This window comes from Tursiops truncatus, chromosome 6, assembly GCF_011762595.2.
Source record: "Tursiops truncatus isolate mTurTru1 chromosome 6, mTurTru1.mat.Y, whole genome shotgun sequence".
Taxonomy (NCBI): Eukaryota; Metazoa; Chordata; class Mammalia; order Artiodactyla; family Delphinidae; genus Tursiops; species Tursiops truncatus.
Genome location: NC_047039.1, coordinates 62,198,993 through 62,224,996, shown reverse-complemented (window position 1 = coordinate 62,224,996; position 26,004 = coordinate 62,198,993). Strand labels below are relative to the sequence as shown.

Sequence of the window (26,004 nt, the reverse complement as noted above, 5' to 3'; positions counted from 1 at the left end):
GAAGATCCCACATGCCACGGAGAGGCTGGGCCCGTGAGCCATGGCCGCTGAGCCTGCGCGTCCGGAGCCTGTGCTCTGCAACGGGAGAGGCCACAGCAGTGAGAGGCCCATGTACCGCCAAAAAAAAAAAAAAAAAAAAAAAAAAAGATATCTGCATTTCCACGTTCACTGAAGCATTATCTACAATAGCCAAAAAACGAAACAAGCTAAGTGACCATCAATGGATGACTATATAACGAAGTTGTGATCTATCTATCTACCTATCTATCTATAAATAATGGAATATTATTCAGCCATAAGAAATGAGGAAATCCTACCGTTTGTGACAACAAGGATGGACCTTGAAGGCATTATGCCTCAGATAGAGAAAGACAAATACTGTATGATCTCACTTATATGTAGAATCTAAAAGAAAAACCCAAACAACAAGAACAACCCCACCAAACTCATAGAAAAAGAGATCAGATTTGTGGTTACTAGAGGTGGGGGGCTGGTGGAGGAATTGGAAGAAGGTGGTCAAAAGGTCAAACTTCCAGTTATAAGATAAATAAGTACTAAGGATGTAATATACAACATGATGACTACAATTAATACCGTGGTATGATATATAGGAAAGTTGTTGAGAGTAAATTGTTAGAGTTCTCATCACAAGGAGAAATCTTCCTTTTCTTTTTATTGTATCTATATTAGATGATGAATGTTAACTAACCTCTTGTGGTAATCATTTCACAATATATGTAAATCAGACCATCATGTTGTACACCTTATTCTTATACAGTGATGTATGTCAACTATTTCTCAATAAAACTGGAAAAAAAAGAAAATTGAGGATAAAAATAAAAGCAAACTTTTTAAAAAGTGAAAGGAAGAAAAAAAACAGTCAAGTTGTTTTTAACCAAGTCTCAATGGAGTGCAGAATACATCTGTTATTAAGCTTTTAGTCTTTCTGGCTATTTACTAAATTAGATGTAATAACGTTTATCCATCATTGTAAAAAGAGGGTGTTGCTCTCACTTTAGGAGGCTTGGGGCGGGTAGGCTCACTGCTGCTGTTCAAGCTCCTTTCCCTCTCTAATTCAGCCCCCGAAGGGTCTCCTTGATGCATCCTTCAAAAACACTGCGGGAAATACATTTTAGGGGCTGTTTCATCCCTGATGTTACAAAATTCCAGTGGTTCTCAACCACTACTGACAGTTTCTAATTATATATGTGTGGTTATTATGTCATGAGCTCCATGAGGACAGGAACCATGTCTATCTTCTTACCCATTACAGTGGCTAGCGTAAGACCTGATACACACTAGGTAATCAACTAAAACAAATTTTTTTTTAATGAATTAGGGTTATGTTAGACCAGGCGTCACCACTACTACCCACAGGCCGATCCGGCCCATGACCTCTTTTTTGCATGGCCTGCAAGCTAAGAATGGTTTTTAGATTTTTAGAAGATTAGGAAAAATAAAAAGAAGAATGATATAACTTGACACATGAAAATTAACTAAAATTACATTAAATAAAATTATATTACAGTATTCATCAATAGTTTTATTGAAACATTCAAAAAATAAAAAGGACTAATAAGGAAATTTCAAAATGCAATTTAAACACACACTCTTGAAAAACATGCTCTGCCTGGCCCCATGCTTCCCACTGTGCCTGGCATTCCTCTTCTATGATATCCGTTCAGTTGATTTGTACAGAGACATGGATGAAATGAGACACCATAATGATACTGCTAATAACCATGACGGTGATAACAATAGCTAGAGCATGTCAGGCACTGTACTAATGCTTATATTGATTTTCTCATTCAATTCTCATAATATCTTCACAAGGGACTATTATTACCTATAATTTTATAGCTGAAGAAAATGAAGTAGAGAAAGATCAGGTAATTTGGGATGGTAGGCAGAATGGCCTTCCAGAAGTGTCTACATCCTACTCCCTGAACACTTGGGAACATGTTACTTTACATGGCAAAAGGACTTTGTAAATGTGACTAAATTAAGGGTCTTGAGATGGAGAGATTATCGTGGATTATCCTAGCGGGGCAATATAATTGCAAGGATCTTTATATGACAGAAGCAGAAGGGTCAGAGTCAGAGAAGAAGTGATGATTCAGAAGTAAGAGTGATGCAGCCACCAGCCAAGTAATGTGGGCAGCCTCTAAAAGGCTGGAAAAGGCAGAGAATGGATTCTCCCTTAGAACCCCCAGAAAGGACACAGTTGTGTAACACCTTGATTTTACCCCATAAAACCCATTTCAGATTTCTGACTTCCAAAACTGTAAGGTAATAAATATGTACTGTTTTAAGCCACTGAGTTTGTGTTAATTTGTTACAGCAGCAATTAGGAAACTAATACACTTGTCAAGGTCACATGGCCGTTAGGCCATGGATCAAGGATAAAACCCCACACTGTGTGATTCCAGAACCTGCATCATCAATTCTAATCCTGGCAAAGGTGTTTAGTGCCTCCCCTACTGGAAAGAGAGTACTGAGTGAGATGAAGAGGCATCAATATTCTCTCCCAAGTCACCTTCTTGCCTCATCCATCACCAATCCAGCTACAAGAAGGGTTATTTCCTAGGTGGGGTTTTGTGGCAAATGGGGTGGCATTCCACGTGGACTACTTTAAACTGCTCCTCTGTTAAGTGTGTTTCTAGTTGATTTTGCCAATGGAGGAAGGTTTCCTTCTTACATGGCAGACCTATCTGCCTGTTTAAGTGCTTCACAAAAGATTTCACTTTTTTTTTTTTAATTTATCTTTGGCTGTGATGGGTCTTCGTTGCTGCGTGCAGGCTTTCTCTAGTTGCGGTGAGCCGGGGCTACTCTTCGTTGCAGTGCATGGGCTTCTTATTGCGGTGGCTTCTCTTGGTGCAGAGCACGGGCTCTAGGAGCGCAGGCTTCAGTAGTTGTGGCACGCGGGCTCAGTAGTTGTGCCTCATGGGCTCTAGAGTACAGGCTCAGTAGTTGTGACACATGGGCTTAGTTGCTCTGAGGCATGTGGGATCTTCCCGGACCAAGAATCGAACTCGTATCCGCTGCACTGGCAGGTGGATTCTTAACCACTGTGCCACCAGGGAAGTCCCCACAATAGATTTCTTCAGAAGAAAAAGATGTTTTTCCTCCTGGCTCCTCCTGTATGAACTATCTACAGGGGTAAGTGCTCCAGCTTCTAGACAAACACATTCGTCTCTTCACCTCCAAAGACACCACTAGTCACTGCTTACCTGGATGCTGAAGAAGGAGGTGGCACTGAAGGACTGGGTCTCATGAGCCATGTCCCATCCTCATGACCTAACTTCTCCAAGGTTCTTCCTCATCTGTAACGTGGAGATGATATTATCTGCTCCAAGCACCTCAAAAACTCTTCCTGAAGAACTATGAGTTTATAGATGTGGAAATGCAACCTAAATTCTAAAACTTCAACTATGCAAAATGTGTATTATTATTTCCCTAACAGGTTAGCTATTGCCACCTTTTAACTTTATTGTCAGTTCAAAAACAAAGAAGTGTTGATGGGCTGGATGGAATTTGGTGACTCAGGCTTTTGGTGTCTGTGGGAGAGTGACAATGGAGAAGTTAGCTATTGGAGACACTGAAGAAATTAGAGAAAAATACTAGCTCAAAGGATAAACTCACATTAGAAAACTTCAAAGTATACAGTCTTTCTAGTGCTCAAGATTAAAAATTAGAAGTACCTTTTCAACAAATGGCCTTCAAAGCATTTGTGAAGAGATTATCAACATATTTAAGGTGAGGAATCCCATAAAAATCCAAGGGTTTTTAAAAAATCTCATTGTTGGCTGTAAGAGGTGAAAAAGGAGAAGAGGAGCATTTCATTTCTCTTCATCCTTAAGGATTCAAGTCAGATTGCAACTCTTCTCTGATGGTTCCGTAACCAGCCCAGCTGATGGGAATTGTTCCTTGAGGTGATACTTCTCGTCTCTGCCATTCAGATGCACTTGGCATTCACTGTCCTATGGTAAGAATCTCGCTTGTGTGAAATCCAATTGGATGACAAACTACTTGAGGGGAGAAATCACATCTTATATGTACTCTGTGTCCTCACAGACCTTAGAATAGTACAAAGCACATCAGATCAGATGATGGACTGAGTTTCTAGAACAGTGTTGCCCACCCCTAAAGCACACGTAACAAATTTACCCTGTGGTCTTGCCTGTGCTTTCAGTATCATCCCACTTGCTCCACCAATTCAACCCTCTTCCTTGATTTACTATTAGATCTTTATTCTCCATCAGCTTCCTGTCTACAGATCAAAGCTAGGATCCTGCATCTTGATTTTGTAGTGCTTGCTGTGGCGTACCGTAAAGATCCTTCAGGACCAAGGCATCATTCTCCCAGCTGCTGAAAATGCCGGCAGATGATGCCTCTCAGCTGAATTTTGGTCTACGAACTTCCCTCGGCCCAAGAGAGCCACCTTACCCAAAGTCACACTCCTTCCTGAGGAAGTGTATACTTAAAAATGTGAAATATAAAGGCCCCTGCCTCAGGTGGTTCAACTCTGATGGGTTTCCCCAGCTCAAGAATTCCCTGTGGGATTGCCTGAGCCCTTTATTCCAACTACCTTTCAGCTTAACCCCTCTACCTAATTCTATCTTATTTCCTTCATAGGTCAGGTTCCTGGGAGCCTTCTGCAATCAACTTCCTGCATGCAAATCTGTGCATTAGAGTCTGTTTCCTAGGGAACCTGTTCTATGCCAGATCTTACACATAAATAAGGGAAAGATAAACAATGCCCAGAGCAAGAGGGATTGGGGAGGGCTGCCTCACCTAACATCAAACCAGTCTGACCTGGCCATGGCTGCCAATACCTGGCAGGGAACACAGCCACCAGCCTGGCCATCACATGCCAGAAAAGTGATGTATGGCCACCTGTGTCCTCTTCATCAGTGCTACCCACTAGAACTTTCTTTGATGAGGGACATATTCTGTATTTTCACTGTTCAATATGACAGCCACTAGCTACTTGTGTCTACTGAGCACTTGAAAGGCAGCTCGTGCGACTAAGAAATTTAATTTGGATGAAGTAAGAGAGTAGCATTGACATACATACACTACCAAATGTAAAACAGATAGCTAGTGGGAAGCAGCCGCATAGCACAGGGAGATCAGCTCGGTGCTTTGTGTCCACCTAGAGGGGTGGGATAGGGAGTGTGGGAGGGAGACACAAGACGGAGGAGATATGGGAATATGTGTATACATATAGCTGATTCACTTTGTTGTACAGCAGAAAGTAACACAACATTGTAAAGCAATTATATTACAATAAAGATATTTTAAAAATTAGTTTATATTTACGTGTAAAGAGCCACACGTCTAGTGGCTACCATACTGGACAGAGCAGCCCTAGATGATGAATCCAGCAGGTCTAGAAAGGCAGCGTCACAATAGCTCCAATGCCACCTGCCTTTACTTCCACCACCCATGACGTAGAAATACTTGGTCTGACTCCTTAAAAGTCTTCCTAATGAAGCATATCTAGGAATTGTGTGCTAGTAAAGTCTAATTGTTAAGTGGCCCAATAATTATTACGAACATTGTTAAATCTAAGAGCCAGAGAGCTTTGTTGTAAGTTTAAATTGACTACAACACATAAATCTATTCATGATTGCTTACCCTCATAGTCTTTTAATCTCCTGGCCCTTCAAGGAATTTACCATCTATATGGAGACAGGTGACATGCATTCGTGCACAATTTTAAGTTAAGAAACAGCCTCCCCTTGACTATATATATATATATATATATATATATATATATATATAAAATATATATATATATATGTATAGATTGGATTAATGCCTTTTTTCCCCATTTGGTCTATACGATCTGAGGGCTTCAGCTCTATGTTTCATAATAAGAAAAGAAAAAAAGAGCAAGAGATAGCTGCCCTTTAGAGGTGGGCAGGCTCATGGGTTGGGAACCCACGGGAGATCTTTAGTTCTGCCCTGTTACTTGAACAAGAATGATCTCTTGTTACTAACCCAGAAATGTCAGATGTGGCCCAGGGTGAAAGCATATGGCTGTACCTGGGCAGGTTCATGACCATCCTGCAGAAAATGACTAAATGTGCATGCCCTGCAGACAAGGAGTCATTCGCATCATCTAGTCATCTGAGGTCAGCCCTTACAAAATCAGTTTGAGCCACCGAATGCGACTGAAACTGAATTCTATGCAAGCTGAAAACGTTGTTTACTTAAAGCCCAGAAGCCTTTCATGAGAAGAATCCACGGACAGGAAATGGTAGTTAAATTTATACATTTTTCTTTCTTGTTACAATTTGATATTTTCTGAGCAATTTAATGAAGACTCCAGAGAAAAGAATTAAATGTCTGCTGGTTCAATTACCAACTAATGAAAAGGTGGAAAGTAGCACCACGTACTGTGTGCCGAGAGGCTACTGAGGCCTATTCTTGGAGTGAAAATCTTTCGTGTGCTGCTTACACTCTCCTTTGCCACCCACAAATTGTACAGACGAGTGTCAGCAGAAGAAGCAGAAACCAAGAGCTGGTGCAGATCATCCTCTGCAAGGGTGAAAGGCCTGGCCCACGGGGGGACATCTCATGACACCCATGGCAACAGCCAGGAGCGCGGCAGAAGCCATGGTTTCCATCAGGAGGGACCAGGCTGTCCTTAAAGCCATGCTTTGAGAAGATTCTAACCATCCCTGGCCCTGAATGCATTTTTTTTTTTTTTTTTTTTGCGGTACACGGGCCTCTCACTGTTGTGGCCTCTCCCGCTGCGGAGCACAGGCTCCGGACACACAGGCTCAGCGGCCATGGCTCACGGGCCCAGCCGCTCCGCGGCATGTGGGATCCTCCCGGACCGGAGCACGAACCCGTGTCCCCTGCATCGGCAGGCGGACTCTCAACAACTGTGCCACCAGGGAAGCCCTTCCTCTTTTCTTATTTAGAATTCCACATTTAAATCTTATTTAGAACTCCATAAAGAGAAAAAGTGAGGTACAAAACTGGGTGAAGACATTTTTCACATGTATAACTGAATAGAATTAATATCCAGAATATAGAAATCATTTCTACAAATGAATTAGTCAAAAGAAAAACTGTCAAAAAAAATTGGAACAGGTATTTCACAGAAGAGAAAGTACAAATGGCCAAACACTGTGCAAAGATACTCAAAATCATTAGTGAGTAGAAAATACAAATTAAAACCACAATTATGTAATAAACACCAGATTGGCAAGAATTCCAAAGCCTGACAATATCAAGTGTTGCCAAAGTTGGAGAACAATGGCAGTCTCTTAACTGCTGCAGGGAGTAAAAATTGGAACAACCACTCTGGAAAACAAGTTGGCATCACAGAACAGAGGTGAAGGTATACATGCCCTATTACCCAACAATTCTGCTCTTGGGTATATACTGAGAAACTCCAGCACAGATGCAGTGGGGAGTGTGTATAAGAATATTCATAAAAATACTTTTATAATGGAAGCCATCCAAAGTCCGTCAACAGCTCAGTGCACTGCGCGTTTCATATAATAGAACACTATCCAGCACTTGAAGAGGAATAAACAAGGGCTGTATGCATCAACAAAATGACCCTCAGGAGCATCATGCTGGGTGAAAAAAGCAAATTACAGGATACATACATTACGATTCCATTTATGGAAAGTTCATAAAGGATATGTTTCTGGGGACAGAAACATATGCGGTAAAACTATAAAGAACAGTGAGAACGTGATTAACAAAATTTCAAGATAGTGGTTACCTCTATTTAGGGCAGAAAAGAGACACGATTAAGACAAGACACATGAACCTTTAATGGAAATGCTAATGGCCTATCTCTTAAAAGACATAGTTGGGACTTCCCTGGCTGTCCAGTGGTTAAGACTCAACATTTCCACTGCAGGGGACATGGGTTTGATCCCTGGTGAGGGAACTAAGATCCCGCAAGCCACGTGGCGTGGCCAAAAAAAAAGACGTAGTGGACACACATTCATTGTATTGTTATTCTTGACACATTTTACAAATGTACACATTTTTCAAATATTAAAATGTACACATTTTACAAATATTCTTTTGTGTGCACCTAATAGTTAATAAAAATGACTCTTAAGAATTGGTACGTAAGCAAATGACCAAAAATATTTTATCCAAGACTTGTTGGAAGAAGAGAGTGTAAGAACATGCCAGCCATCAGGCCCTGGCAGTCTTTCCTTCCGAACATGCCATACTGTCTACTGGTCTCTGGCCCCTTCTGGGTCATTCAATCCAAACCCAACCATCACTCAGAGCTAGCACTTGTCCCAGGTTGGAGGAAAGTTTCAGGATGCTCCTCAGAGCAGCAGCCAGGCTTCCCTCTCGATCTGCCATTCTGTCCCTCATTTCCATGCAGGCCTCCTCCAGGTGTGGATGACAAGCACATGACCCTGTGCATGTGCGTGCACACACACATCCGGCTCTGCAGCTCGACTGGGTTGTTATTACATCCAAATATTACTGAAAGCTATTATTACTTGACTCTTGACTTATTCTCCAATATGTGTACACATTTTATAAGGATAATGGAGTACCATATTTAAAACAAAGCATCTCCCTGTCCTCTAATCAGAACCTGAAATCTGAAAAAGAAGCACAGACATCTGCCCATGCTCCAACTACAATCACGTAGCAACAGTCCCTTAAACCAAAATTGAAATTTAAAGTGAGTGGTGCGGTTATTGTCAGTACAGCATGTAAGAAAAAAAATAAACCTAGCTCCAGGGATGTCTGACTCCTCACCTCAGTAGGTCATTAAAGATAAGACAGCATTCATCTCCCCCAGGCCCAAGAAAGTTCTGTTATAATTTTAGTATCGTGAAGAAATTTTTAAAATAATTGTTTTCATATCCATCACTACAGTGAAGGCGGGCTCTTTCAGGAGTAACATCCCAACAGGAAAAAAAAATCAGACTGGTAAAACAAAAATTCTTCTAAAATGACCTACGTGAAAGGTCCATCACTTAGTCTCCTGAAGTTTACTGAAGACCTAGTTAGTAACTGCTGTAAAAATACAACCACTTACCTCAGCATATTGTGCTACTGAACTGGCCTCAACTGCATAGACTCTCCGAGCTCCGGCCTGTACAGCAAAAAATGACAGTATTCCTGATCCACAGCCAACATCCAGAACAACCTGGAAGGAAAGGAAAAGACAAAAAAGGGGTGAAAACACAAACCGGAGCTTAGCTGTTGGCATCATGCCAACTTTGAGCACTGTGATCAAAGTACTAGCTTTGATTTTTACAAGTGGTCTTACCTTGGCCAAGTTATGAATCTCTGTGAGACTTCTTTTTCTCCTATGTTAAATGGGGTCAATAATACCCACCTTTTAAGGTTTACTGTGGGGATTAGTATGAAGTGTGTACAAAGCACTTAGTGTATAATTGGTGTTTTTCAAATGATTGTTATTATTACTACAGTTTCTTTGTAACATGGTTTACTTTTAGGATGTTTAGGGCCAAGAAAAGTAGTGGGTCATGAATGAATTTGCTTACCCTACCTGTCAGCGTGAACAAAATGAAAACTGTCTCAAATAATGTTTAGCATGACATACATATATACATACGTATATGCATATTATATGTATATGTGTGTGTATATATATTCAGGAAAAATTGAAGACAGTCTTTAAAAATCCAAACGTGAGATATGTGCTTTTTTTTTTAGGCCCCCTCCAAAAAGTTGGGGAGGTTTATATGGAGGGTAGGAGGGTATTAAGACAGTGGACACATAGAATTTACAGAAACTTCTATTCTCTGTGTTCAGACCTAGGACTTCAATCAGAAAGACCACCATTCACTGGCACAAAGGGACCAACCAACACTTGGACCTGCATGCTGCGAGGAAGAGAAGGACAGTATGGATTGGGGCCCTGGCCCCATGCACAGCTGAAGCTGAGGTCTGCAGCTCAGTCTGATCACTGAAATCTCAGGCTCCTGTATTTCTGTCTCATCAGTGACTTTTATTCTTAGCATCTTTTAGCACTAGCTTTGAGCAAGGCATTTCACTTGGCTCTAAATCCTCACAATAAATGTACGAATAGATAGCATTATGATGGCCACTTGTGAGATGACAAACTGAAAATCAGAGACACTGAATGAGCCCAAGTTCACCTAGCAGTAAGTAGGGGAGCCAGGAGTTGAATCTGGGCACTTCTGCCTTCCAAGCTCATGTTCTATAAAATCACATGTTGATTATTTAATTTCACTTTTATAAATCTGATATTTTAACCCAGCAATACCAATAGGCAATGAATGACAAGGAAACAAAGTATTACTTTTTTCAGGAAAATTTACAATAGTTTTTTTTTTTTTTTACTTTGATAGTAGGAAAATTTTTCCAAAAAATAGGAAATATCAGAGGTTGTGCATGTGCGTATCTGTGTTTTAACTGCAGTATCACACTGTGCCGACACAGATACGGTGCCATTATTCTAAGAGAACATGCTGTTAGTAATGGGTTCACGGTGCTCACTTATATTAATCCTAGAGCTGTGGCTGTATTCCATGTGGTCTCCTAGGATTTGGATAATTAGGAGCATTACTAATTTAAAATGTCACCCAGTCTCTGGAATTTGCTGTCAGGCTGTCTATACTTTTAGAAATACCACCATTCACTTCTCCTCATCCTCCCTAGGAAATACTTCATCTTCACATGGTCCTGGGTTTATTGCAAGAACACCCGTGACTGCTGTCTAGAGAGAGGAGGCTGTAGGTTGGAGAGTGCAATCCATGGCCCCCTAAAAAGATGCACCATGTCCAGAAGAACGTTTCCAGAGCGTTCTTCAATGAAAAATATAATAGGACTTCCCTAGTGGCGCAGTGGTTAAGAATCCGCCTGCCAATGCAGGGGACATGAGTTCGAGCCCTGGTCCGGGAGGATCCCACATTCCGCAGAGCGGCTGAGCCCGTGTGCCACAACTATTGAGCCTGTGCTCTAGAGCTAGCGAGCCACAACTGCTGAGCCCGCGTGCCACAACTACTGAAGCCCACACGCCTAGAGCCTGTGCTCCACAACAAGAGAAGCCCCTGCAATGAGAAGTCCCTGCTCGCCGCAACTGGAGAAAGCCCGTGCAGAGCAACGAAGACCCAATGCAGCCAAAAATAAATAAATAAATTTAAAAATATAATACCTTAGATACTATGCTCAGTCCAAAACATGGATACAAAATTAAGATACAATAGAAATTGCACCTGCTTGCTCTGGTGACAGTCGTCCTAGAAATGTGTGAAGGGAACACTTTGTCTCTTTTATTAGGGTGTCATGAAGCACATCTTAGAGCAGTGTTTTTCACTTCTCTTGATCCTGCAGACTAAAAACCAAAGAAACATTTTACCACTGGGAGAGAGACAGCAGACAGTGGGAACAGGGAGAGAGAGAAAAATTCAGAGATGGGAGGGAGGCTGATACGGTTCAGCTTTTTGCCAAATTAGGCCTTTTGGTAGGAAGATGCATTGACAGGCCCAGACCCTACCTAGAGAAGAGCCGAAAAATTATAAACTGTTGTGCAAATACCTTATTTCAATAACGAATTTCAAGCCAAAACAACCTTATTCATTTGGCTATTTCAAAACAGAGCATAGCCCTTGAAAAAGAATCTGATCTTTTGCTAGCATTACCCAGATAATGCCATCTGTTTCCCGCTTGTGTGTATATTTAAAAAGTTAACAAGTGAATTTTCAGTCTGGGGCCTGTAGGAGAGGGAGAGGAGAGGGAGGGACATTTTGCCCTGTCTATGTAAGCCATGAAACGTTGGAAACAAAGCTGAGGAAGGCTGAGAATTCATTCTCTGGTGAAAAACAAACAAGTCCAAGCAAGTATTTAGGCTCTAATGGAAATACACTCTTTCAGCCCTTTCCAGCTGGGGTTTCCCAGACTAGGAGAAGACAGGACATAATTATGTTACACCGTCTTATCTGGCACCTCAGGAAGCCTTGGAGCTGCCTCTAATCACGTTTTCTTGTCCTCACAGAAGATTATACTGAGCCCGTGTTTTATTCTACCATTGGTAGGCCATCACAGAACTGGGTATGTTTGAGGGCCTTGGCAGACATTAAGTTATACTTTCTTATCCTAAGGAAAAGTATCTCACCTCAGACAGAGGCAAAAAGAGAGTAATAAAACCCTCTTCCACGTGTAAAGCAGTTTCCAGTCTCCAAAGGACGTTCCCCAGACACTATCCATTTGATCCTCATGCCCCGCTGGGATGGAGAGTACATAGTTATGTCCCCGTTGTACTGAGAAGGAAACAGGCTTGGAGAGACCGTTTCCAGCCCAAGGTAACGCTACTGGTAAAGGGCAGAGCTGGATGAGTACCCAGCGCTCGGCTGTCTGTAGCACCATGGCCATCCTTCTGTGCAGCAAAAGATGGGAGGAAAGGGTGGACTGTGAAGAGATGTAAATCTGACCACACCACACTCTATACACTTCCGATGGCTCCACGCTATTGGCCTCTGGCCGGGATCACCCAAGAGAAAAGACAACAGGAGGTCAGAGGGAGTGAGGACAGTGCGGTCAGAAGACTTATTCTCTTGGCTTCCTCCCGCCCGGGTCTCCATGGACTGGCTGTGTCCCCTCTACCAAAGGCCACAGCCCTTGCCGGGCTTCCATCTCTTAGAGTTATGACTATTCTCTCAGGTTTCCAGTAACCTCCCCTTCCCCCTCCCCCTTTAGGTCAAGGGGTGATAACAGGTCCCCACTCTTGGTAGTGCCAGGGCGCTTCACCGTACCGTGTTGGTTCCCTGTACTCTGCCCACATCATTGTAAATGGTCCTGTTATTTAACTCTTCTAAAACACCTTGTTGGGTGTGCCTTGCCTCTCCTGCAGGAACCCTGGCTGATACATCAACTCGTCCTTCAGATCTCAAACAGCTCTCCCTCAGGGAAGACTTCCTTAGCCTTTGCTCCCCTCCCAGGCTAAGTAAAGTCCTCCAGCTCTACGCTTTTTTTTTTTTTTTTTTTTTTTGTCAGTACGCGGGCCTCTCACTGTTGTGGCCTCTCCCGTTGCGGAGCACAGGCTCCGGATGCGTAGGCTCAGAGGCCATGGCTCACGGGCCCAGCCACTCCACGGCGTGTGGGATCTTCCTGGACCGGGGCACGAACCCGTGTCTCCTGCATCAGCAGGCACACTCTCAACCACTGCGCCACCAGGGAAGCCCCAGCTCTACGCTTTCTTATCATCACTTACTCAAACCCTTCCTTCATAACATTCATCACAGTTATAATTTTTCATTCAAAGAGGGATTATTTGATTAATTTCTGCTCCCTCCCCTTCATTAAAGGAGAGACTTCTATCTGCTTCTTGGTCACTACTGAATCCCTGATATAGCATGGGGTCTGGCACACAGTAAAAACACTCACTAAATCTTTGTTAGACAAACTGAATAATAAAAATGTGTCTCACTACCACAGATAGGGAACAGATTCATGATCCAAAAGATACAGCGCGAATCTGTTACCTCCCTGAGAACGTACCTTCTACCAGCGTAACGCATCCTCTTCAAGCTTGTGATCTTAAGCATCCTTCAAAGGATGACTTTCTTTGGACATTGTCATATTGTCATTACGTTACAATCCAGTTAGCTCTAGTATACAATGTTCCTCTAGAGAGAGAATTCATCCTCAGCTTCCCCTGGATACACAGGCAGTAACTATAAAAATGGCTAATTTGGGGCTTATATGGGGCAGCACCAGAAAATGGTATGAAATTCTTGTCAGGACTAATGGGGAAAAGTCAACAATTGATCCATGTAACAGTGGCCAAAAGTTCCGTGAATCTATTTGTAAATAAAATTCTTGAAGTATTAAAAATATAAGGTCATTTTGCTTGTACAGATGATTTTAATTACATGCTTTTATGGCTTCCTAGGCAAAGAAATCCTGCAAAAATGTCTGAACAGGTCTAACAAGCCCCAAGAGGGTTCAAAGCTATTTATTTGGATTCACTAGGTTAAAATTAACAAAGAACATCCAGGTCCTTAAGAAAACATGAAACAAAACTACCCTTGACTAATAAAGTAAAAATAAATATGTACCATTATTTTTATACTTATTATGTACTATGCTTGCTTAGTACTTTTACCTTATTTACTCATGATGACAACTATCTAATGTGGGTACCATTATTTTCTCCATGTTGCACATAAAGAGACTGAGAATCAGATGGAGTTGAAGTCATACACTTAATAAATGGCAGAGGGGCTTCCCTGGTGGCACAGTGGTTGAGAGTCCACCTGCCGCTTCAGGGGATGCGGGTTCGTGCCCCGGCCCGGGAAGATCCCACATGCCGCGGAGTGGCTGGGCCCGTGAGCCATGGCCACTAAGCCTGCGCGTCCGGAGCCTGTGCTCCGCAGCGGGAGAGGCCACAACAGTGAGAGGCCCGCGTACCGCAAAAAATAAAATAAAATAAAAAAATGGCAGAGATGAGATAAAAACAAACGTACCTAGTTGAAACCCTATGCTCTTAGATACTCCCTTCATTTTCAATTCTATTTTCTGTGTTGTTCAGGCTACAGTAATGTTTGTCCCATTTAGCCTTCTTTTCACCCTACAGTTTTATAACTGTCTTCCAATACTGAGGTCCTGATTACCCCACACTCAATTCTTCCAGTTACGCCATTTATTATTTATTCATTCTTTCTTTATTTGCTTGAGCATATCAACGGCTGCTCTGAATTGCAATACCCCAACTGTCATTTCTGTATGCCTTATACTCCGAAATTGTGTCCTACCCACCTGGCACTTCCACAGCCACTGCTGCTTCTTCCAGCCATTATTTTATTATATCTGTAGATATCTCCACTGAATCACCCCAAGTTACAAGTACCCCATGCTCTTCCACTGTCATGTACTTTATCATCATAGTTACCTGCCATGGGCTCCCTACCCCACAGACTGCACCCAACTATTCCAACATCCAAATTGTTGACCAACAGGGTGACTGAACAGCTTCCGAGCAGAAACAGAATGAGAGAACTACACAGCCTTTTGCAGTCCATCACATCTCTTCCTCTAGGGTTTGTCAAAGAAAGGAAAATTCCAAATCCCTTCAAGAGCTGCAGAAGACATCCTTGATGGCCTTCGCAGCTTAGGTGTAAATCTTGTTCAGATAATTAGAACTTTCTCTACGGCAGAAGAATTCTGCTGTGATAGCTCCCCATAAGACAGAACTCTGCATCTCTGTGCAGTGAAACTTGCTTTCAACAAAAGGGTTGCCTGTATTTAAATAATGAATAAATAATACTTATGAGCACCCTTGTTTCATTCCACCTGCTCTTCTGGCAGAGGACAGATAAACCCTTCACCAATCTTTTAACCACCCTTTCACCAGTTCTCCAACTATTTTTCTCTATTATTACAGAAAATACAAAGATGCTAATCACTCCTACCTTCTCTCTCCATGATTAACCCCCTTCATATGCTGCCAATAGACTCAGACTAGCTCACTCAGCTCTAAACCCTCAGGCACTCAATCATTCATCAGACATCAAAAGTGCCTTCTATTACCCATTGTGCCAAATACTGCTAGATGCTGGGAATGCAAAGATGAAAATAACATGACTGTCTAGTAGGGAGAAGCATAATGATGTGTTACAGTGGCAAGGATAGTATTATATAATAGACCCAGTGAAACTATGAAGGAGGATTAGTCTACTCTACCAAGGATTCTGGAAATACTTCACTGAGATGACTCGAGGAGGAAAATCAAGAGGTACGTCAACGTGTGCCGTCTGAATGGAGAGGGTGGCAAGAGCTCCAGACTGAGAGCAGTCTGAACAAAGGCACCCAAGAATGGTAGGGCCAGTCATGTCTGGGAGGCAGCAAATCTTCTCAGGAGCATGATGTGTGTGTTAGAGGTACAAGTAGGGGGCATGGTTGAGAAATGAACATGGCAAGAGCAAAAGCTGATGCTTGCTTGTAGCTGGTCTTGTATACGCCACTAAGAGCTTGGACTTAATCCTTAAGCAAAGAAGGATCATGGAAGAGTTTTCAGTGGAAGAATTATTTCATAGTTGTGTTTCAGCAGCATCACAGTGGTGGTGTGGACTGGAGGACACAGGATCAGAGGGTGCAGGGCAGACATTGGTGGTTCCGAATTAACATCAGTCCCTTCTTACTTCCTATCAGAACCTCACTTTATTGAGTATTTATCCTCCTCTGTGGATAACCATCCCCAGTCCCAGGGAGGGGATCCTGATTGGTCCAGGGCAATCGTAAGTGGTTCCGTTTCTCTTGCCAGTGATCACTACACTTGCGTGTGTGATAAAATATTGTTAATGAGACCTGAGGGGAAGTTTGTTGGGAGCTACTGGAAAGGTTTTCCCCCTTCTAAGACAGACGTAAGAAAGATGCTTCTTCTTTCTTGGACGTGGTTAAATTGAAATGTGATGCTCAGAGAAACTGGATTAAAACACCTCAGAATCATACTACCTCCAACATTTTAGCCAATTTAAGTAGGGATTTCCTCCTGCTGGAGGCCAAAGCTATCTTAACTGGGACAAGTAGGGAAACTAATTGGAAAACATTTGCAATCCTCCAGGAAAGATACAGTAACAATGAGAATAAAGAATCAGCTGTGGGACAAAGGGGAAGAGAAGGAGTTGCAAAAATGCTGGATTAAAAGCAGCTAAAGAATTTGGAAACTGGAAAGGAAAAGAAAAAGTCTAGCCTGACTCCCAGGTTCCCGGCTCGGGGGATGTTTATAACACCTTCAGTTTTTGTAGCATGCCAGAATGGAACGCTCGCCTTGCTGGCCGGCCAGAGTGGCCCTAGGAATTGCTTGTCCTGGTCTTTGAAACATGGAGCTGAGTTTCATTGCTAACGGGTACAATAAAACAGTGCCCACCTCACTCACGCCACATGCACTTTGTCCCTTGCCTCCTACCGCAGTGCCTTTGTTGCAGCTGAGGCATGGGGCAGGCACGACAGTACCCACTTGGCACGCATGCACGTGCACCATGAAGAGTAGGGAGTTAACACCCTGCGGGGGCGTGCTCCACCAGTGGGAGATGGCAGCCAATGGAGAAGTCATTCTCCTTTTCTCCCCCGATGAACTGTTTGAAGACAGAGTGGCTTCATATGACCTCCCTGATGATGTCCGGTGACACCGGGTCATCAGTCTCTCATCAAGCTGTGGCAAGCTCGGTAACACCCTCCCTCACACCTGCTCTCCCCCCCTCTGCTCTGCCTCTCTCCTGCTCCACTGAGATTGCCCTCCCTAAGAAAATACTACCACGTAAGCCTTTGCTGCGTGATGTGTGATTTACGGGACTGAGGCTAAGAAAATGGTGCTACTTAAACAAAATTCAACATGTTCACTGACATTTTTCTGTGATTCTGTCTTTTCCGGGTTTCTGAACTTCTAAATTCTAAACCTAAGCCCTCACTCTGGAGTTGAGTGTGTCAGTACCTCAGATTCAGGAAATCAAGCAAAAACAAGATACAGGCACAAGCTCTTAAGTGCATCCATGCCCAATTCCTGGTCCAGTGCTGGAAAAGACCAGGTTCTAGTACAGCAATTTAACTCCTTTATACTGACTTTATCCTATTTATCCACTTCCATTTTTATCCTGGAAAGCAGATATTAAGACAAAGACACCTACTTCAGAAGTTACTGTTGCACAGAGTCTTCTATATAAGCCTTTAACAAAGTCAGTCATTGCTCCAAACTGGCCCTTCCTTCATGGCACTGTCTTAGAGGGAATGGGAAAGGTTTAGAAATTCAACCCTAAGATGTTTCTGAAATGCCCTGACTGTAGTGGGAAGAGAATCCACCAGGCAGAAGTTCACAGTAAGTTAGCCAGTAAAACCATACCAGTGAAATATTGATTTTTTTCAAACCTCTTTTCTTCCTAGCTCCCTCCCATGCAGAGCTGAGGCACTGCGAATTTCACCTTAGCAATCTGTCCCTTCTTTAATGATTTTGCAAGAGTGGCATCTGGTATGATAGTCATTAGTGCCACTTACCAGATATTTCTGGTTCTCCTTATGGGCACATGGTAGAATTGTATCCCTTGCTCTCTGGGTATTAGAAGTGACCACATGACTTGCTTTGGACCATGTAATGTGGTCAGAAGTGAACATGGGTCCCTTTCAGGTGGAAGATATAAGAACAAGGAGTGTGCTCTGCCACGCTCCGCTTCCCTCTGCAACAGGAACTAGTCATGTTTCACATGGAGGCTGCTTCCTCAGCCTGGGTCCTTGAGTGAGAATGAGACAAAACGCAGCCCTTCGCTAACCTATGATGGATTCAATGAGCACGATATAAAGCTCTATTGGTTTGAACCACTGAGGTCTGGGGGTTGACTGTTACAGCAGCATAACCTAGTTTACCCTAATAAGCCCAGTCAAGTGCCAGTGATTTCTGATTCAATTTCCCAGTATGTCCGCAGAATTCTGATGCTGTGCTGAGATTCTGGTATAGCAGTTCACTGAATTCTTATAGCCACCATGTGTTAAGTGTTCTTATCCCATTTTAAAATTAACCCCAAAGAGAGGTCACATGTCAGCATCTTGAAAGGTACAGAGACAGGCTTGGAGCACAGATATCTTGACTAGAAAATCCATCTAGTGCATTAAAGTCCCTAGCTCCCTCTTTCCCAAATGCCCTGAAAGACAGTCTGTGATCGCTGTTTATTCAGTCTTCTTGGCTCTCCTTGAAAGCTGCACTTTGCTTTCATACCAAATGAAAGCATTTTCCTCTGCTGATTCTGGCATCTTTCTCCAGTACTCTTACAGGAGCAGATTTTATTCAAGCTCAGGAGAATCCTGGCACAGACACGCCATCTGCTTTACTCACATTCAGGAAATCTATGTGGACACCCCCTTAGAGCTTAAGGGGCCAAAGAGATCAGTTAAGACCAACATCCATTTTCTACCTCTTTCTCCTCACCTGTATTACAGAGAATTTATCCCAGGGATGAGTTTTTGTGATATATGACCTAACGTGAACCTTGGCCTCGGTACTAGGTCGAATAGTGTCCTCCAAAATTCATGTCTACCCAGAACCTGTGAATGTGACCTTATTGGGAAATAGGGTTTTTACAGATATAGCAAATGAAGATAACGTCATACTGGATTAGGGTGAGCCCTAAATCCATTGTGACTGGAGTCATTACAAGGAGAGAAAAATTTACATTAGAGACACAGACACATGGGGATAATGCCACGTGACAAAGAAGAGATTGGAGTGGTGCATCTGCAAGTCAGGAACACCAAGGACTGCCAGCAGCCTCAAGGAACTAGAAGGAGGCGAGGAAGGATCTTCCCCTGCAGCCTTCAGAGGGAGCATGGGTGTGCTGACACCCTGGTTTTGGACTTCTGACCTCTGGAACTGTGAGAGAATAAAATTCTGCTGTTCTAAGCTACCTAGTTTGTGGTAATTTGTTATGACAGCCCTAGGAAACAAACGGCCTCCGAAGTCCAAGCCATAGGGAAACACACACACACACACACACACACACACACACACACACACACACACACACGACAGGCAGAGATATATAGATGTATCAGAGATCATTTTTCACTATCACATCCTGCCCCCATACATGTTCCAAAGATCACAGAGATAAAATATCAGTTTGATTATCAACCTAGAACATATAGAGAATGGCTTTATGTTGCTCCCAAAATCACTGTGCAGTCCCGGCAGATGTGAGTTCGCATATAGCTCTACCACTTAGCAGTCGTGTACCTTAAAGCAAGTCAGTTAAATTTATGTAGCCCTGGTCCCTTTTCTGTACTATCAGGCTAATAATATATCTTGAATTTTTTTGTCGTGTGGTGTGGCGGGCGTTTACCTTTCTTCTGTGCCTCTCAGCATCTGAACCCCCTTCCTGTGCTTGGAGAATGTCCCACTTCCGGGGCAGTACCAGCCTCCCACTTGGGAAGTTACAGGTGTCTGCTGCTCTTTTCCAGCATCCCTGAAGCTAAAGCACAGGCATGACCGGGGCTCTCCTGATAAGATGCACCTTGCACTGTGAAGCTGACAGTGTGCAGACGCAGGACAGCACAGAATCCACTCAGGTGCGGTCATGGTCACCTCCCGGTTCCAGCAGCACAACAGAGAAAGGTTCTAAGGACAACACTCCAGGGTAGCAGCAGGTGAAGCCTATGCAGGTTGCGGTGCCCACGTCTGGCTGCATGGATGTCTCCCAGAGATCAATTCTGCAGCATGATTTTGGAAATTATTTTTCTCCTTGTAGCCTCCACGCCTAGCTCTCTGATGATCCTATATCCTTTTCGGAAATTCTTTTTTCTTTTTTTCTTAAATTAGCAGAGTTGGTTTCTGATGCTGGCAGCTTAGAACCCTGACTAACATGCAAGGATTAAAATGAGATAAGATATGCAAAGAACCTAGCAGGAGTCGTGAGTTACTTCCTTTCTTCCCACTTCCCTCCACAGTTCTAAATGAGGATGCTGCTGTCAATGGTTAACAGCACTCAGCAGCGAGATGTGGAGGATTTGAAGAATGGATAAAGATACCGTGGCATACGCACACAATGGAATACCGTGCTGCCTTAGAAGAAAGGAGATCCTGCCATACGTGACACACGACATGGGTGAAGCTGGAGGACATCATTCCAAGTGAAAGAAGCCAGACACAGAGGGACAAATACTGCATGATTTCACTTATATGAAGTATCTAAGAGTTAAACTCTTAGAAGCAGAGAGTAGATCGGTGGTAACCAGGGGCTGGAGAGAGAGGGAAACAGGAAAGTATTAGTCAAAGGGTACAAAGTTTCAGTCATGCAAGATGAATAATTCTTGATCTTCCCTGGTGGCGCAATGGTTAAGAATCCGCTTACCAATGCAGGGAACACGGGTTCAAGCCCTGGTCCGGCAAGATCCTGCATGCCACGGAGCAACTAAGCCCATGTGCCACAACTACTGAGCCTGCACTCTACAGCCTGTGAACCACAACTACTAAGCCCACGTGCCACAACTACTGAAGCCCATGCGCCTACAGCTCGTGCTCCGCAACAAGAGAAGCCACCAAAATGAGAAGCCCGCACTTTACAACGAAGAGTAGCCCCCGCTCGCTGCAACTAGAGAAAGCCCTCACGCAGCAACGAAGACCCAACGCAGCCAAAAATAAATAAATTTATTTTTAAAAAAGATGAATAATTCTTACTTCTTAGACATCTATTTCACAGCTTAGTGCCTACAGTTAACAATACTGTATTTATTACTTAAAAATTTGCTGAGAGTGGATCTTATGTTAAGTGTTCTTATCACAAAATAATAATAATAGTTACCATTATAAATAAAGAGGACAGGAGGAAACTTTTGGAAGTGATGGATATGGTTATGGCCTAGATCGTGATGATAGTTTCTTGGGTGTATACTTATCCCTAAACTCAGCAAGTTGTATACGTTAAATATGTACAGCTTTATGTACATGCTTCATACCTCATTAAAGAGGTTAAAATTTTTTTCAGGAAGCAAGACCTGTTTTAACACATGCCAGCACGACTACCCGGCAGGCCTGTGTTACAGCCTTTATTCCATCAGTGATTAAGGTTGGGCCTCATTAGTGTGCCAGGTTAACCAAATAAAGTAGTAGCAGTGTTTTAAGGTCAGAGAATTTCAGTGCAGGATCAGAGATGGACCCAAGGACATTCGACCAAACTGATGGTAAGTCCACACCAAAGAAAACTCAAACTGGAAGAGCCAGCAGCTCAGGCTCTGCAGATCTGAGGATCAGCTGACAATCTGAACAGGTTGCTTTGCATGTTTGTTGTAGTTATTTATGTTTTCTTTTAAGCTTTCAAATCCCTGAATCCCTTCTGCCTAAGCCAACCTCACTTTTGGATGCACTAAGCAGCTGTTGCAACTGGGAATGCTCTCCTTTAGTGAAAATGCTGATTTTAAAAAAATAATAAGCTCCCGGCTCCTGCTTACTCTCACAAGTTTCCAGCAACTGGTGCCCTGACAAATGAAGTGTCAAAACATTTCCAAATTAAAACCCTAGGGCTCACACAACCCAGTACCCTCAGCAGGATGGACTTTTCCTGCTTGTTCCAAGTGCACACGCAAAAGAAACTAAAAATAGCCATATGGCAATTAACAGAAACTCTGAGGAGGGGGAGGGGGTGGGTTCCAGCAGCGTCAGTTTCCTGGATAGATTCCAAATGGGGTTCTCAGCCAGCAGTGCTCTGGCCAAGAGAGGATTTTCATTAAAACGGCATGGAGGAGGCAGAATGAAGAAATCAAGATTTGAAAGATTTAAAATTATTGCAGTGGTAGAAACTATAGCACCATCCCCAAGACCATAAATAATAATAATACTTGCTATTATGGACTGAGTTGATATTTTAGGCAATATACTAAGCACTTCCTATGCATTGTATCATCTTGATCCTGCAAGGACTCTAGGAGGTAGCTGCTACGCTCACAGATAAGGAAATTGAAGCACAGAGACTTTAGATAACCTGTTCAAGACCTCAAGGCACACAGGATAAAGGTCTATGGCATGCACAGCAGGTGGCCAAGCTGGAGTTTGAACTCAGCTCTCTGGCTCCAGAACTCATGCACGTAACCACAGTGCAATGCTGCCTCATACCTGCATGGGGATGTTTAAGTAACCACAATGTTTTCACTCCACCCTTAAGCCCAGAGAAACAAAAGTTTCTCTTGGCAATTTCAACCCACCTTCCCATGGCAGTGCCTTTCACAGGTTATGTGCATGGGCTCTAAAGTAAGGTTAACTGGGTTCAAATTCTGGCTTTCTCATTTATCAGTTGTATAAAATCAGGTAAATTATCAACATTCCCAGGTCTCAGTTCTCTCATCTCTAAAATGGCAAAAATATTAGTCTTTATCTAATAAAGTTGTAATGAAGATCAAAGGAAACTGCTATAGACTGAATTTTTGTGCCCTCCAAAACCCACATGTTGAAACCCCAATCCCCAATGTGATGGTATTTGAATACGTGGCCTTTGGGAGGTAATTAGGTCACAAGGGTGGAGCCCTCATGATGGGATTAGTGTCCTTATAAGAAGAAAGAGAGGAGAGCTTGCTTCCTCTCTCTCTCAGCCATGTGAGGATACAGCGAGAAGGCTGCTGTCTACAAGCCAGGAAATGAACCTTCACCAGATACCAGCTCTACGGGCACATTGATCTTGGACTGTGAGAAATCAGTGTTTGTTGTTTAAGACACACAGTCTATGGTATTTTTGTTATAGCAGCCTGAACTGAGACAGACACTGTATGGAAAGCTCTCAGCATGGTGCTTGCAGATACTTGAGTTGCTCAATAAATAATAGCGATTGGTATTGATCATTCTAAACCCATGCCCTTTTAGGTAACCAATTTCAATGAGAAAGAACACAAGAGCTTGATAAAAAGGTAGCATCCTCCATGGACTGAGGGGTCATTTAAGGAGGGTCTTCTGTATGATGAAGCAAACAGAAAAGGATTTTTAAACATTTTGGATTTGTGGTGGATTTGACAGATTTGGAGTTAGTGTGACCAACTATCCTAGTCTGTCTAGGACTGAGGGGATTCCTGGGACATTAAAACTGGGACAATTTGTTCCTTCAGTTTCCAGTGGGGAGGAGATACTTATTCCCAGGAGTGGGCAGTACTAGAAGCAAGAGAGGTCATCTCCCCTTCCTCTTTTTATCTCCTAATAGGAGTGACTTATCTGACTGGTGATGCTGGAAAATGGTTTGAGCTTGCATAGTGCTGGTACTTGGAAGGGGCCAGCCTGCCGATCCTCCACCCAAGCATGTGCTCTTGAGTCCCCCAGGTGGAAGCTTGCTGGGCAGGCTGTGGACTTGTCTGGGGAGACCACATGTTCAGCATACAAGTAAGAGGAAAAGTTCAGTTTGAGGGGGGAAAAAGGGGTAGGAAGCCTTATGTGGATACAGGCCCAAGCCCCATTCTGCAAATAGCATTACCAAAAATAAAGCTGATATTATGATTTCTACCTGACATCTGTGTCTATTTCTAAACTGGTTCAGAACTCAGAGGGGGAAAGGGATATAATTAATTATCAGTCATGTGATTAATTATCACCTTCATAAACCCCAACAGATGGATGCCTATTTTATTTCATTGGCAGAAAAACCCATTTCAGGCTGGCAGGAAAAAGGTATTTTGTAGAATCAAATGAGTTTAGAGGTGGGAGTGACCTTAGAGATGATCTGGTCCAATATCTTTGTTTTTACAGATGAATGACAAGATCTATATGAAACTCTGAAAAACTCATCAAATGCAAGTAATTTGGGGGAGTGGTCTTTAGAAGCTATAACCAGAATTAAAAACAGATTATAGATAATATAGAAAATAGAAAATAGATTATAGATTAAAACTAAGCAATTTCGGGACTTCCTTGGCGGCCCAGTTGTTGATACTTGGCCTTCTAATGTAGGGGGTGTGGGTTCGATCCCTCGGGGAGCTAAGATCCCACATGCCTTGCGGCCAAAACACCAAAACATTAAAAAAAAAAAAAAGACACAATATTGTAACAAATTCAAAAAAGACTTTAAAAAATTGATCCACATCACAAAAAAAAAAACTTAAAAAAAGAAAGCTAAGCAATTTCAGAAGGAGAGAAGTTTCCCCAAATAAAAGTATTACAATCAACAGTTGAGAGCTGAATTATTTTAATTGATGAGAAACCTGTAAGACTTAGGTCAGTAAGACTGCTTATCCACAGCCTTGAACACCAGGTAAGGTGTCAAAAGAAACAAGCTTTTCCCCTCCATCCTCACCTTGCCTACCTACCATAACCTGGTCTTCCTCATTAGGAATGCTTATTACTTCCTCACTGTTCACCAGGAATGCCCCATTGGCAAAGCAAGGGTCCTGGTACCTCAAGACACATGAGACCCTTTGGTCAAGCATGGCCATTTCTGGTCTTATCTTTTTCTCTTACCAACACACTCATCCACCAGAGTACCTACATTTGACTTTTTGAAAATGTCCAGTTTTGCATAAGCAGGAGAAAGCCCACTTTACCCTGACTCTCCCACTGAATACAGCTCTAAAACCTGGACGGAATGCATGGAGCAGCTATTTGAAGCCTCTGAAAGGTCAATGGTAGCAGGGAGACTGGGAAAGAGGACCAGAACTTGAAATACTACTGATCCATACCCCCTTACCCTCACCCGTGGCCTGAACTCAACACACCAGAAATGGACACCAGGGTGCGGGCAAGAGAGCTGCGGGAGGTGTCCTCTGTTCCGGCTCCAGCTGAGAGAAGGGGAACTCCGAATGCTCAAAGAGAGTGTGGAAATTGTTCTTCCCTTGCTCTTCTTTTTTCTTTTCCTCTCCCCTCCCCTCTCCTCCTCTTCCTTGCCCCCCCGCTTTCTTTTCCGTCCCTTTCCTCCCTTCTTCTATGCTCCAGCCCCCAGAAACCTTGTGGGGGTCGTAGCATCACATCAGCCCAAACTATGAGACAGGGGAAACTCCCTCTGCCTTCAATGGTGCCATAGTTCCCAAAAACTGGGGCCAAGCCCCACTGCTTTTTTCCCCTCTCTTTGTCCTCTCTCTGCTTGGCGATACCTAGGCGAGGTCATAGACGGGCACGGCAGAGTGAGCTTTTTGTCCAGAGACTCAAAAGGGGTCCCAGGGAACCAGAAAGTATCAGGGAGATCAGGGAGTGGAAGGAACTGGGCAAAGAAACCCCATAAAGTATTTTTTAAAATAAATTCCTGTACTCACCCCTCAAACTATACATGCATGGACCTGATCATTCGCACATCAAAACTCTGAGAACTCTGCCTAGGTGCCGGACTGACCATCCAGCGACATGCACATGGAACAGAGCCCAGCTGCACTGCTAAGGCTCTGAAAAGTGAAATGACACGGGAACCAGAGACCTTGGAAAATCAACTAGTGGCATGGAACACGCAGTCTGAACCTAACCAGGTTGAATGCATCCTAAATCAGACATATTAACTCTCTCCATAGGCTTTAAACAAGACCCAGAGTCTCATAATATTCAAAATGTATGGAAAACAATCTAAAATT

At 43.1% G+C, this 26,004-nt stretch overlaps 1 protein-coding gene across 1 annotated transcript in view; it reads right to left on the bottom strand.

Annotated features, from left to right (window-relative positions):
- The window catches only part of LOC101318339 (histone-arginine methyltransferase CARM1-like), a 257,249-nt gene that overhangs the window by 68,645 nt on the left and 162,600 nt on the right, over window positions 1-26,004 (bottom strand). The window contains exon 5 of the mRNA XM_019934772.3: window positions 9,047-9,157. Within this exon, the coding sequence (XP_019790331.3) occupies window positions 9,047-9,157 (111 nt within the window). The remainder of the gene's footprint in view (window positions 1-9,046; window positions 9,158-26,004) is intronic.